Source organism: Trachurus japonicus, chromosome 21, assembly GCF_045865225.1.
Source record: "Trachurus japonicus isolate A0001 chromosome 21, Traja_1.0".
Taxonomy (NCBI): Eukaryota; Metazoa; Chordata; class Actinopteri; order Carangiformes; family Carangidae; genus Trachurus; species Trachurus japonicus.
This window is the reverse complement of record NC_140927.1, coordinates 2,743,514-2,757,634: the sequence shown is the minus strand read 5'-3', so window position 1 is coordinate 2,757,634 and position 14,121 is coordinate 2,743,514. Positions and strand designations below refer to the sequence as shown.

Sequence of the window (14,121 nt, the reverse complement as noted above, 5' to 3'; positions counted from 1 at the left end):
TTGTGATAGAAAGTCAGAACAAACTCTGAGTGCAACCTGCAACGCGTGCTTCACCCTGTAAGGACGGTGCCTCTAAAATAAAAAGGAGGGGCTCTCCAGCCAGCTCCCCGGTCACTCACCTGCAGCTGCACAGACGAGTAGAGTAGCGCTCAGCTGTTCTGGCGTGGATGAGACGCAGCACAGCGGGAGCAGCGCGCGCGTGTTTTATTTTTATTTTTTAAAGCAATCAAAAAGAGACCAGCCGGTCGACACAAGTCATTTACCGCACACGTAACGTCAGTACGTTAGTTAAACCGGTTTAACCCTATGGTTTAACCATAATAACTGGAGTTTGCATCCATACGCAATTTTTTTTCTCCCTCATTCAAATCGGGGACATTTTCGGGGACAGCTTTAACCGGGGGACAGGTCGGCCAAATGACGTCTGGTCACCCTATATATATATCATATTTTTCACGCCCTATCACCGTTTAGACAAATCTGAAATGATTGAAGAAACATTACTATTTCTGTGTGTGTTTTGTGTTGCTATGTGTTGTATTTATTCAGTTTGGGGGAATCACAGTGTCTAGAAAGCATCAGTGGCTCAGCTGACAGGGACAGCTAACGGCAGCTAAGCTAACGGCAGTAGCTAAGCTAACATCAGGACGTCAGCTGTTAAAACCCTCCTGCTGTCCGACACAACATGAAACTACTCCAGTTAGCTCAGTCATGTAAGATATCCGCTGGAGAAAATATTTTTTCATGGACTGTTTATTGAGTCACTGAGTTATTAAAGTTAAACAGGTAACCATTAGCCGGGCTAATCTATGATAACCATGACTAATTACAAAAATGTGCACACATAAATAGTAATGTTTGTCAAATCATTGGTTTATAAACTTTACAAACATCAGATTAGTCTAAACGGTGATATAGTGACATGAAAAATTAGATACAGCCTAATATAGCGAAACTCTCGTCAGTGACTATTGTTCTCATGCTGGTTTTCTACCCGGAAGTAGTTGTAAACAACAAGGTGATTTGTTCTATAGCTGTGTTGTTTCTTCTCAGTGTGTGACCTGTGTGACCACTTTCTCCTTTTCAGCTGTACCTCCACTGTATCTTGTCTAGTGCGTTCCCACAGTTTGATGTTGCTGATTTTGTTTGGCCAGAAGATCCCGAGGATGCATCTAAGCAGTGGTTGATGATAGTCTGCAGTTAATCAATAATGGTGGTGGTCTTCCAGGTTTTGGAATCATACAGCAGTAGCCTATGGTCTGGAGATTTTGAGTTTGGTCTCCAGGGAGATGTTTTTGCTTTGCCAGATTCTATTTAAAATAGTGAATGTTGCTCTAGGTTTAGGGTTCGGGTTAGGACTCCACGTCCTCCTCTGTCCCACCATCCACTGCAATTACACTTCCAAGGTATGTGAATTTATCAACCCCTTCCAGTGCCTGGCCCCTGGTGGTTATGGGATTCATGTTTTTGGTGTTTAACTGCATGATTTTGGTTTTTGGCACATTTATTTTCAGCTCAAGTCTGGCAGTTGCATCCACGAAGTTGCAGGTGGGCTTGGGAAAATGAGAGCAAACAGGACACTATGTGCACGTCACAATTCACACAAAGTTAAAATCACTATTAAAAGTATTGGAATCCTTGAGTTAAAAAAAAGAAAAGAAAAACAATCCATTGAAACTCACTAAATATTTCCCATCTTATTCTCTGCTGCTTTTGTTGCTGATGTAGAGAGTCTGTTAAAACTGCTATCTCAGCACTATGAGACTGGACAGTACACTGTCTGTTGAACAAGAACAAACAGCTGCACTTACAGTATGTGTTGATAAAGCAGATATAAGCAGGATCTGGTAAAGATTAATTCATCAGCTGGTCGCCAATAGGTCGGGGCAGAGTGAAAATGCAGTGCCTACAGTCATTTCCTCATCTCTCCACAGGGAAAAGACCAACTGGGAATCACTGTCTCACAGCTCCAGGCCACAGCAAGACTCCATGGGTTTCCAAAGACACCTCAGAATGTTCACCTCAATGTTTCATTAGATATATTGAGAGGCTGAATTTTGGTCAGTAAATAATATCATGTCAAATATCTGTTATGTTGAACTAGAAATATATTGATGTTCCATAAGCTCCTCTGTGTAGTCTGTTTACATTTTTCATCACGTTCTTCGATCCGGTTGCATCCAGAGGCGTTTCGATCCGCAACAGTTGATAACAATCCTTCAAAATCGAAAATGAGCCGAGATGTTCCAGACTCATTCGCTGATGCAAATGGGTCTGGAGCTGTCAGGCTATTGATTCTCTGCAGGATGAGTTAGACACAAGTGTTGCAGAGATTTAAGAGTCCTGAGAGTATTTCAATTTGTGTTAGGTGATGCAATGAAGCACCCAAGAGTCAATTTGTTCTCCACACTTCATTCTGTCTTTGAGCCGACGCAGGAAAACTGAGGGTTGGAATCACATTATGGAGCGGTGACTAATAATTAAGTCATGAAATCATCATGTACATGTAGAGCGGAGCCTGATTAGCATATGATAAATAATCCCCAGCTGGAAGTACGTATATGAATGTTACATTCACAGTCTCCTTTGAGGCCTGATGTAGACATTTCAGTCGTTTCTTGGCAATCGAGGCACTTTTGGATCTTTTAAAAACCAGTCTGATACAAATGAAGCAAATGTCTGATGCAAATCAAACAAATGTCTTCTCTATGTTGGTTTTCAGGATTGTGTTAGGGTTAGTCCCTTATCTCTGCTGAACATCTGGATCACATATGAGATTGGTACAATAGTGTTGAAATAAGAGCAAACTAACATATAAGGATTTACTTGCACATTTTTATTCAGATGTATGGAACAATGTTCTAACTCAAACTCAGCAACAATGTGAGTAGTTAGTAAAGAATGAGTGAGGAAAACAACCTTACAGTTAATTAATTTACTATACCCTGAGACTATATCTGGGACTTTATATCACAGATTATGATTAATGTTATTCCTAGAACCCAGGTAATTATCATGCCTGGGTTATTCTAATAACTCATTATTATCCAAAGTCATTTATTCAGAGTCAGTCAGAAACTACTTATTTGCCATTAGTTAAATGATGCAGGTAACTCCTGATTTGATCCAACTCAGTAAGTAGTTGAACCGGAGACAGTTCCTTTTCTTCAGTTTTTTTTTTCTTTTTTTTACTTTTTAGTTGTCCTTTGACAATTTTGATATTATGTTTAATTTTGATATGTTTTATGTAGTGTGTCAACAGCTGTGAGGAGTCTTCTGCAACACAGACACTCATCCCTCCAACAGCAACAACAGGTGGGAGAAAAAACAGATTTAAAACATTCTCATAATAGCAGTTGCACAGCTAAAGACACTCTGATATGGACGTGATTCAATTATTGAATATGTTTTTAATTCATAATGAATTTGTTGTTGAGTTTTACAGGGCCTCTATATACAGTTTCTCCTTTATAAACAGATTGTTGTTTTATAAGCATCTGTTCCATCCATGGGTTGAACTGCTGGAGCCCACTAGAACATTTGGAGCATAACTTCATTCATCTCACAGTTTGATATGTCTGTTCCATTGATGTAAATTGGCTGGATAGTTCCTTTTTTTTAGATAAGCATATGAAATTTAACAATGCATTAAGGGAAAATGGAATTTACTTTGAAGTAAAGCATGAAAAGCAACACCTTTCTTTTTCCCCAGAAACAGTTCCACAGCTGCTATGAACAACCCACGTCCATTTATGTTTACAGATGTTGGAACTACTTCCCATGGCAGACATGTTCAGAAGCCTAACACTGTATGTAACTCTGGCTGATGCCAGATCAGGGATGACCACTACCACTGCTCACTGGGGGGAAAAAACAGACAATAACTTCAGGAAACATATCAACAAATGTAATGTTGCAGTATTTGAGGCACAACTCTAAGAAAGGAGATGTTGGGTCTGTTGGTGAGGGAATTAACGCTGTATTATAGTCTACAGCAGCAGCCTTATCACTAGGCTACTTTATTGTGCATTTTAAATGTTGTAATTGGAAATGGCTCCCATAAAAATGTATTGCAGTCATTTGAATTGTATCTGTCTGTCTGCATGGGCATGCAAAGAATAAGACTATTCTGTTCGCAGGATCTGCTCAGGACAATGGAAAAGCTGAAATAGTGAAAATGTAAAGTACTGTGGATCAGCAGCACACACACATACACACACACACACACATTTACAATTCTATTCACAAAGCGCTGTTCTATTCACAACTTTGTGTAAACATCATGTGTGAAGCACCACTGGGACTAGATGCACGTTGCTTCATGATTCACGTTAACACACAAAACCAGAAGTATTTTCATCAGAATGATAAAGGTGTGTTTGCGTGAGTCCACATCCCTCATTCCCACTCCCACAGTCAGATATAAAAAAAAATGAAAAAAAGAAGAAAAACAAACAAACCCTGCCGCCACCACACAGCACAGAGGAGGAAGAAATACAATCCCACTGATTGTGTAACAAATGGGAGGAAAAACAATGCATCAGTTTACTTTACAATCGCTGCAAATCCTGTTTAACTCCTCATTTACTGAGTCTACAGACGTGTTCATGGCGCTCCAGACGGGCTCTGATCAGTAACTATCACAATAGTATGAAACAATTCACAGAGTGACTCACAATAAACAATGGTATTAAACAATGCACACGAAAACACTGAGCACAAACACAATTTTTTCCCTTTATGAATTGTAATATTGTTATATTTATGTAAAAAACAAAACTAATGATGATAATAAATGTGAAGATGATTATTTAATGTTATGAGAAATGACTGTGTACAGTATGTAGGCTACTGCTTATTTTATATTTTTACTTCACTGTAATTGGTATGCATGGTCAAAGCAGTGTACATGTATGTGGTGTGCACATTCTCTCTTACCACTCCTATAAATTCTGTAATATTCGCCTATCCAAGGCGTACCCAAAGTAAATTGAATGCTGTTCTTGAACTGTTTGGAGAATATGGATGGGCTTGGTCTCTTTTGAAAGGTAACACTCTGAAGTTTTTCCCCAAACTGAAATAATCACTATAAGTGCTATTATCATTGAGTAATCTAAGTTGGAACACACTGAATTAGAATGTTTTTATTCTCGCCTGAATTTTTTTGTTGCAATCAGATGCCTGAAGATGAGTGTAGCTGAGAATTTTAGCTGGAAAACACAATGGGACCACAGCATGAAGCCTTACCTGGCCCCAGTTCAAATTTGATAACAATCCTGCTAAAAATTAGTATTTTACACATGTTTTTCTAAGTGTATATCTAGGCGTTTTCCTAAAATTGCCATTGAGAAACAATACATGCGCCAAAGTGCAGCTTTTGCACAGTTACGCATGAAGATGGCGGTGCTGCCTTTTCCCAGGGACCGTGAATGCAGCACATCGTTTTTTTCGGAATTTCATTGGCTATTCAATGCATCAGTTGCCATCGGGGTCGGTTTCTATTGGCTGAAGCCATTCAGCGCTGTCGGAGGGAATGTTCCTCATCAGACACAGCCACTCATTCGCTATTGCAGGCGGCAGCCGGGGACAGGGAGCTTGTGATTGGTCGAGTGAGCTGTCAATCGAAAGGTCAGAGTGCAGCGCCATTTTGTGAAGTGAAATAAACATTGGCTGTATTCGAAACCGCATACTATACTGCTAGTACGTACTGATTTGGCCAAAATGTAGTATGTAGTATGCAGTATGCGAACAAAAGCAAAATCTGCAGTATGCGAAAAGTTCCCGGATGTCGTACTGATTCGGAAAATATCTCCAGTATGCATCTGACCAGTCTACATCGCCTACTGTATCCCACAATGCAATGCTCCCCTGACGTCCTAACGTAACCAGAGCGTAACCAAAGACGGTAGTGTAGCCGTGTACCGTAACTACAGTTTAATAAAATAAAACTTAATGCAGACTGATCGGTTCATTGTAAAATATTTGTTTATTTTTTGTAAATGTGGTGATTTCTGTACATAATGTTAGGCTCCAGAGCCCCGAGGCAGCGCTGCTTACACACAAGAAGCTTCACTTTACATTCAAACAAACTAATGCTACTGCCACAATTGAGATTTCATCAATGAGACCGACATTTATCTCCTGAAAATAATTTAACCAGCCGGTGGTAAACCTTTAAAAACCTACGGGTAAGTTAATTAGCGACCGTTTTCTCCTCCGGAATGACGTCGTAGTGCTGGCCGGCCGAGCACGTCAGGAGCCGGGCTGCTGCCTCTGTGATGTCCCGGTCGCTGCGGAGCTTCACTTCTCCGAAAAACATCGGAGCAAACTTTTAAACAGCCGTCATTTGGATAAACTGGCCGTATATTTGGGGTCTTAACAGTTACTTTCTCGCATGAAAAAATATTAAAACTTAATAAAGTTACATAATTACAGCGCTAGAGCGAGAAACAAAACAGCTTTTAGCCTGTTTACAGCTACCGGTTGCCGTGAAATGCATTCTGGGAAACTCGTATACTGCATACTGCGATGATAACGGCGTCGGTCTGCTCAAGTAGCATACTGAATCCCACATTCAGTATGCAGTATACAGTACATATAACGCAGTATGTAGTAGGCAGTACGGTAGTATGCGGTTTCGAAAATAGCCAGGGTTTTCATGTAAACGCCGGACTTATGAGGAGAAATAAACGGATTTACTGGATATACAATGCGTAATTTCATAAGATGCAGCAGCGGGATGAGGCTATCTACCGGTACAACCGTGTGTTTTGGACTAAATACTTTACTGGATTGGATTTACTGGACTTTTCTGAATGTAACGACACCAAGTTTGTGGGGAAACCCTGTGATCCTGAGCCTGCCCTGACACAAATCGTGAGTTATATCGGCTTTTTACGAACTTTGTTAGCATGTTTATAGTCTGATTCGAGTGTTGCTGTGATGATTATATTTAGGAATGGTCGGCATATCTTTAATCACAAGAGTTTTAGCTTTCCAACGATATGTGGCATGACTATTTCAAGTGACTGGTGACATCCTCTATGACACCTCCCTGTTTAAAACCCCCCCGGGGGCCCGCGGGCGGGCCGTTGGAATGGTAACAGGTTTGCATGTGGGAGGAGGTGTATGTGTGTTTTTCGCTTTACACATCATTGATGTGTCTGGTCCCTGGAGCATCAGAGCAACAACATAGATAGAGGTCTGTGTTTATAGTGATGTTGCCATTCTGACATGAACAGACTGCCTTGACCTCCGACACAGCAGCATAACAACCTTGTTCAGACTGAGTGCTACTGTCATCCACATCACCAGTGGTATACATATGAGATTATACGACAGTGATGTGGGGATGTGGAAATGGAAACAGAAATTAAAGGCTCCACACAATGTCATCAATATTTTTTTTTACCTCTCCTACAGTAAATAACTACTGTCAAAGTCATAATCTGTCAAAATCCAGTGCCAAGCTGGTGGGTGTGGGTATTTGTATGTTCTTTGTGTGTGAAACATATCACACAGTTAAAGGGATTTTTCAACATTTTGGCCAATTGCCATGATCCCTATAGTCTTAGTAGATAAATTAATTACCTTTAATTGTCGGTGCAAGCTGTTTTTAGATCGGCAGGGGAGCATGCAAGCTGCATGGTATTTCTACATTTCCCTCATCGAATTAAATACACAATCCAACAACACCAAAACACTCTTGTGGACAAGTTGTGACCTGCAAATTTCCCATTCTATAAAATATAATATATACAGTATGTCTCGTAACGTTCCGTTATTATCTCATATGGTGAATGTGCAGGTCACAACTATTTGATGAGTTTGATTAGGTAAAGCCAGAAATACTATATGCCTCTGTAGTGTAGCTCTGAGCAGCTTGTATCTCTGCTCCGCCGATCTAAAAATATCTTGCACCTACATTTAAAGGTAATGAGCCTACTCCTAAAATTATATGGATTATGGCAATAGGTGAATTTGCCAAAATGTTGAAATATCCCTTTAAGTAAATGCACTGCACATACACGGTGTTGTTCCAGTGTCAAGTCACTTAACACAACAAGCCACATTCACCCATTCACACATGTAGCTTTTCTATCACACTGATGCACACAATGATGATACAACAGGGCCAGTTTAGCATCAACATGCAGACTGAAGGAGCAGGGCATCAAACTACCAACCCTCTGATTAGATGACACCAGCTCTGAATTATCTGCTTTCATCAGTCTGGAGACAGATATGACGATAGCTATACATACTATTGAAATGATTGCCCCTCAGACGGAGGAACCCTCCATCACAACTAACAACTATGGTAGGGAATATTGTTGGGATCACAATAAGAGTGATTTGATGGATGATAGAGAAACTCACGGCCAGTCAAAATATAAATGAATTCAGAGATACATGTAGCATATGTTAAGCCGCTTTAGTACAAACCCTATTAAAACCTATTTTAAGGGATACTTCACCCAAAATCAATACTTTCGGAGTTATCAAAACACTTTTGGAGTTCCAGGGGGGGCCATTATATGAAAATCTGTTGCCAACCAGACCCCCCCTGGAACTCCAAAAGCATTTTGATAACTCCAAAAGTTCTCCAAACCCTTCTTTGGCATGACTGTGAGTAGAAAATTGGTGTATTATTGATTTTGGGTGAAGTATTCCTTTAATTAGAAATACTTTATTTAATCCCCGAGGGGAAATTTAAAATGTCACAGACATTACAGACAACAACACAGATCACAAAACACTGAGTAAAAATACATGAAGACATAAAAACACATAGTGTATTAAAACACAGAATAAAAAAGAAATAAATATATGAATAAGAGATGCGTGTAGAAGGTTAAAAGTTAAGAAGTTAAAAGAAGAAGAAGTGCTGGGAAGAAGTGCTGTGCTTTAATACGTCACATACAACATGGTAAAAACCAAAACAAACTTTTATGAGAGCAAGGATAGTAGGTAACTGCAAACTAAACTATAATTAGCTTTGTATTAGTTAGATTAGACAACATGATTCAAACAATTAAAACACGTCTATACAATAATAACATTGTTGCTTGTGTATTGAGGTCAATGAATTCCACATCAGTGACTCCTAGAATGGAAAACTGTGTCTTTTCTTATTTGATAAAATAATATAAAAGAGAACGAACCACAACAACCCCAGCTTTATCCTGGCTGTTGTGTTTGTGTTGGTTTGCATTGAACAGTTATTGTGTTTTTCAGTTGTGTCATGTGCCATTGTGCTCACTTCTTTTGTCTATTGCAAAGACAAAAGACAACCTTCTCTCTCACTGAATCACTCAGTCGTCTCCAAGGACAGATGTGCTCAGACATCTGCATCTCTGTGAGTATAAATCACGAGTGAGTACTCTCCTTTGTAAGCAGGTGTTTGCACTGTGGTTTCTCTTTTCTAGTGATTCTACACACAGTTTTGACTGTTAAACATCTTTTTTTCCACATGAACATGAACAGTTTTTGAGCAAACGCTTGAAAAAACACTGTTTTTCTCATTTCACTACAGCGCACTACAGCGCACTTCACAGAAAATATCAAGTGTGTTTTTAATTTGAGAAGCTGCTTGTTGATAAAATGAAAGCGGGCCACAGACAGCGGCGCTCTGAATAGCTTTCCAAAAAAACTCAATAACAATACACTGCGTTGTATAGTCGTTGTTCCTGTAACACTTGTGTGCTGCGCCTCAATAGTTTCGACAGCTGCCAAATGAACCTGCTGTGTGGAAACAGTTTGTAGATGGCCAATCGGATTTGACATACAATTAGCTTTGTTCCCTTCAAAACAGTGGGTCAAGAGGTTGTTGTGTTGCATAGTCTGAACGATGAGTTCTTCTCACCACAGTGAGAACAACACTAACACCGACTGCTTCTATCCGTGTATGTGCACAAGACAGTGGGTTAGTGGGAGGAGTTCAGGACACTTGGGTCAGTACAGACGAGCAGTATGGAGGTATTTGAATGTACTGATCATAGTGTGTGTTTTGGACGATTCAAAAGTGAACTCTATCCGCCACCATTATATAAAAATCCGTTGCCAGCCGGACCCCCCTTGGAACTCCAAAAGAGTTTTGATAACTCCGAAAGTTCTCCAAACTCTTCCTTGGCATGACGGTGAGTAGAAAACTGGTGAATTATCGATTTTGGGTGAAGTATCCCTTTAATTTATGCAATATAAGAAAATATAAATATCCCACTTTCCTCTACTGACAATTATTATAAATCATAGTAAGAGTATCTTGGTTATATCCCTGCAGCAGACACAGACTCCAAACCCAGAAACACTGTCTCCCATGTTGTTTCTGCAGAGACTCACTGGAGCTGCACACAAACAATTACTCATCTCTCCCCCCTCTCTCTCTCTCTGTCATGCTCTTTCTGTTTGTCTTCCAGGCTCACCTCTAAATGTCAGGATCGTTTCATTTGTACTCATCACTTAGAACCACTCATGGACACCAAACCACTGTCCAACTGGCTCTGGAAGAAAGTTATGAAGGACAGTCGTCTGACTCATGTCTGCAGTTTGGAGAAAACACCGTTAAGACCATGTTACTGATACTGAGCTGTCAGAAAGCTGTTAACCCCTGAAAGCCTGTATCTCTATTTCAGCCACCTGCCTCCTGACAACGCTCTGATCAGACACTGAACCATTTCCTCCTGGACTATTTTCATTGCACAGTGAACACAGAAAATGAGCAACTTGGCCACAGTGCCAACACTAACAAGGACCACAGACTTTCATGACACATGACGGTGTATCAGAGAGCTGTGGGGTCATGTGACCACTCATTAGAGACATCTTGCTCATGAGGGTTCTTGTTACAGAAGGTACTCCAATACAACCAGGAGAGGACTCACACATCTTCTTTAAGGTAATAAATAAATAAATAAAGTTTGATTGAAGGTGTTCACCCTCACGTCAGAGGTCAATGACTGGCGAGACACTACAGTGCATGCACATGCACTGATCAATTTTGAGATTTTGGGCTATTTTTCTTCCTTAACATGTATTCTCTCAGAAAAGTCAAAAGAAATGTTAGAAAATCCATATTAATGTGGTTATTTTACTTCATTTGTCAGTAGATTTCTCCTAAATTCACCAAAAGTTAACAGCTACTGTGACATACTGTGCTGTGTCTGTTGTCTGACCCATGTCATGTCAGGCATCATTGTAAAGCTCTCTCTCTCCTCAACAATGATGTAGGCTTCAAAAATTGTAATTTCCTCCGTATCAGCAACCAATCGGAAAATGATGATTTACATTAGCAATCTATGGAATTTTACAGTACAAGTCTTTAAAGGCTGTTTTCTCAAAATGAGTTTTTCCTCAGACTCTGAGCCTGAAATCTCCACTTCAGCAGCACTTACAGACACCAAACCTTCCAGTTTTATTCCTGTCTATATTCCGAAGGTTTTTACAGAGGGGATTGTTGATATATCATTCACAGCCTGATTTATACAACATTTTATTCCTAAAAACAGGGCGAAATTGGATTTTTTAGGGCTGGTGTGACAGTATTTTCTCATTTACAGAGTGATAAAAAGAGATATCCAAAATCCCCTCTGTAAAAACTTCTGACTCTAATATGTCAACAAAATAAAACAAGAATTTTGAAAGGGGCTTTATCCATTGTTCAGATTTTGGTTCTGGAAATGTATGCAAATTAGCGTATATTTAATCAGATATTGCCTCATTTAAATTTTTAAACATAAAATTTGACAGAACTTGTAATACAAAAAATATTTGTCTTAATGTACTAAGTGATAAACTTCGGAAGTTTCATGGTGATATCTGTTAGTTAAAATTTTTACCCTATTCACCTGTAGTGTCTTTCATAAAAGTAGATAGTAGTTGGAAAGGAAAGTTGTGTGCTTGCTTTTTTACTTGTTTTATTCTCACAAATGAAACATGTCAGGTTTTTTCATTGATTCAGAACTGAGAGGTATTTCCATGTTAGGCACATCTCCATTTCAGTTCATGAACTGTCAGCAGCCCCGAGCCAAACACCAGTGTCAGAACACATGCAAACAGAATATTAAAAGGTTCTCACCTGTTTGACATCGTATCCCAGAAGAACAAAGTTCAGATCTGGAGAAACTGCAAACTTTGATGCCTTAAAAGTCGCCTGTGGGAAGAACAAGAGCTGGATGAAACTTTTATGTACAAAGGATTATTGTTATGTATTTGTTCCACTTATCACAATGTGAAGAAACTGTTCAATCCATCGTCCTACTTACAAATGTGGTGTTTTTCAGCAGCAGGTCCGTTTCATTGTTGTGTATGGAAATGTTTAGAACATCTCCGTCCCAGCTCTGAAATACGATTTCTTCACCTATAGGACAGACAGAGACAGAATCAATGTGCTGCTTTGAGTTGGATCTTCAAAGACAAACCAGCTGACTGTGACAGGATGACAGGATGTGGGAAAAGAAGTAGTTTTAGTTTTTTATCGTTGACAAAAGATCACAGTCACGGTATCCCTTACACAGTCTGAACTGCTGTTAACTGTAGGAGTTGTCAGTGTTGGCATGGCAACGTCAGCTATATGCCATTGTGGTTATGTGATATTGTGACTGCTGTGCCTTGATTATGTAATTTGCAGGGTAAAAAAAAAAAATATATATATATATAAATAAGTTACAGAACTCAAGTTCAAGTTTCAAGTTTCAATACTTTATTGCCATGTCAACAACTTGTTGCTTGGAATTTGTTTCAGTGGGCCTCACACACTGACATAAAAACACAACATACACCCAATACAGTAGGACATGATAAAAACAGAGTAAAGTGCACAAGTAATAAATAGATAATCAGTAAATCAATAGATAAATATAAATATGGCACATTAAAACAATACCCTGTCCCTCTAAATGGACTATGGTATTTTAAAATAATATTTCTGAGGTGTTGAGGAGTCTGACAGTTTGTGGGTATGTGCTGTTCTGGAGTCGGGTTGTTCTGGATTTTATGCTCCTCAGTCTTTTTTGTGAGAGCAGGAAGTTAAAAAGGCAGTTAGCTGGGTGGGAGGGGTCTTTTAAAATCTTAACGCCTTTCTTCTGCGGTCTGGCCTCATAGATCTCAGATGTGGATGGAACCTCACATCCAATGATTTTAGATGCAGTGCGTACCACCTTGTTTAGCTGCCTCTTTTCCTCCGCAGACACATTCCCAAACCAAACAGTAATACCAAACGTGAGAACACTCTCAACAGCTGCCGTGTAAAACTGGAGCAATCCCTTGCTAGACACACCACACTTTTTCAGTTGTTTTAAAAAGAACAGTCTCTGGTGTGCTTTCTTTAAAATGGTGCTGGTGTTGTCCTTCCACTTCAAGGAAGATGATATGTTAATTCCCAGGAATCTATAACTGTCCACTCTCTGCACCTCTATGTTGTTGATGGCCAGAGGTAGGTGGTCTTCTTTGTGTCTGCGGAAATCTATAACCACTTCCTTAGTTTTCAAAGCATTCAGTTCCAGATTATTTGTATTGCACCAGTCCACAAGAGATGCTATTTGGTTCCTGTACAATAATTCATCGTTCTTAGTGATTAAGCCCACTACTGTGGTGTCATCAGCACTGAAACACTTATTTTAGGTTATTGAAATAGCATGATACAGATGTTAAAAACAACACCACCACCCTCCACAGCTGGCTACAGGGAACACTACCTCCTACACTGGCACGGAAAGTTATGATGGAAGCTTTGTGTCCACTGTGGATAATATCACTTTGACATTCACTGACCTCCAACCAAAACAACCATATACTGTACAGTAGGTTGTTTATTCCAAACCCTCTGCTATAACCCATGAGCGTCTGCCTACAGTGGCAGCTCACAAGGCTATCACCGTCATAAGAGTGAAGGAGCAGAGTAAACAACAGCAAAGTACTGAACCTTTGACACAATAGTAAGGGTCATGGCTTGAAGTTTTATATTGTTTGTATATGTTTTGTTGTTGATTCTGTATGTTTGGTTTTATACTACGGCAGCATGTAGCTATGTAGTAAACTTCCTCATGTATGTGGGTGTTTTGCCCTTGATGAAATTAAAATAAAATAAAAAAGAGAGTTGAAAATCTACCTGGTAATTTGTTT

The 14,121-nt window shown here is 39.6% G+C and overlaps 1 protein-coding gene across 1 annotated transcript in view; it reads right to left on the bottom strand.

Moving 5' to 3' along the window:
* Positions 1–14,121, bottom strand: part of LOC146964652 (inactive dipeptidyl peptidase 10-like) — a 204,040-nt gene that overhangs the window by 45,674 nt on the left and 144,245 nt on the right. Inside the window, exons 4-5 of the mRNA XM_085765420.1 lie at positions 12,264–12,358; positions 12,077–12,151 (exon numbers count right to left, since the gene is read on the bottom strand). Coding sequence (XP_085621546.1) covers positions 12,077–12,151; positions 12,264–12,358 — 170 coding nt within the window. The remainder of the gene's footprint in view (positions 1–12,076; positions 12,152–12,263; positions 12,359–14,121) is intronic.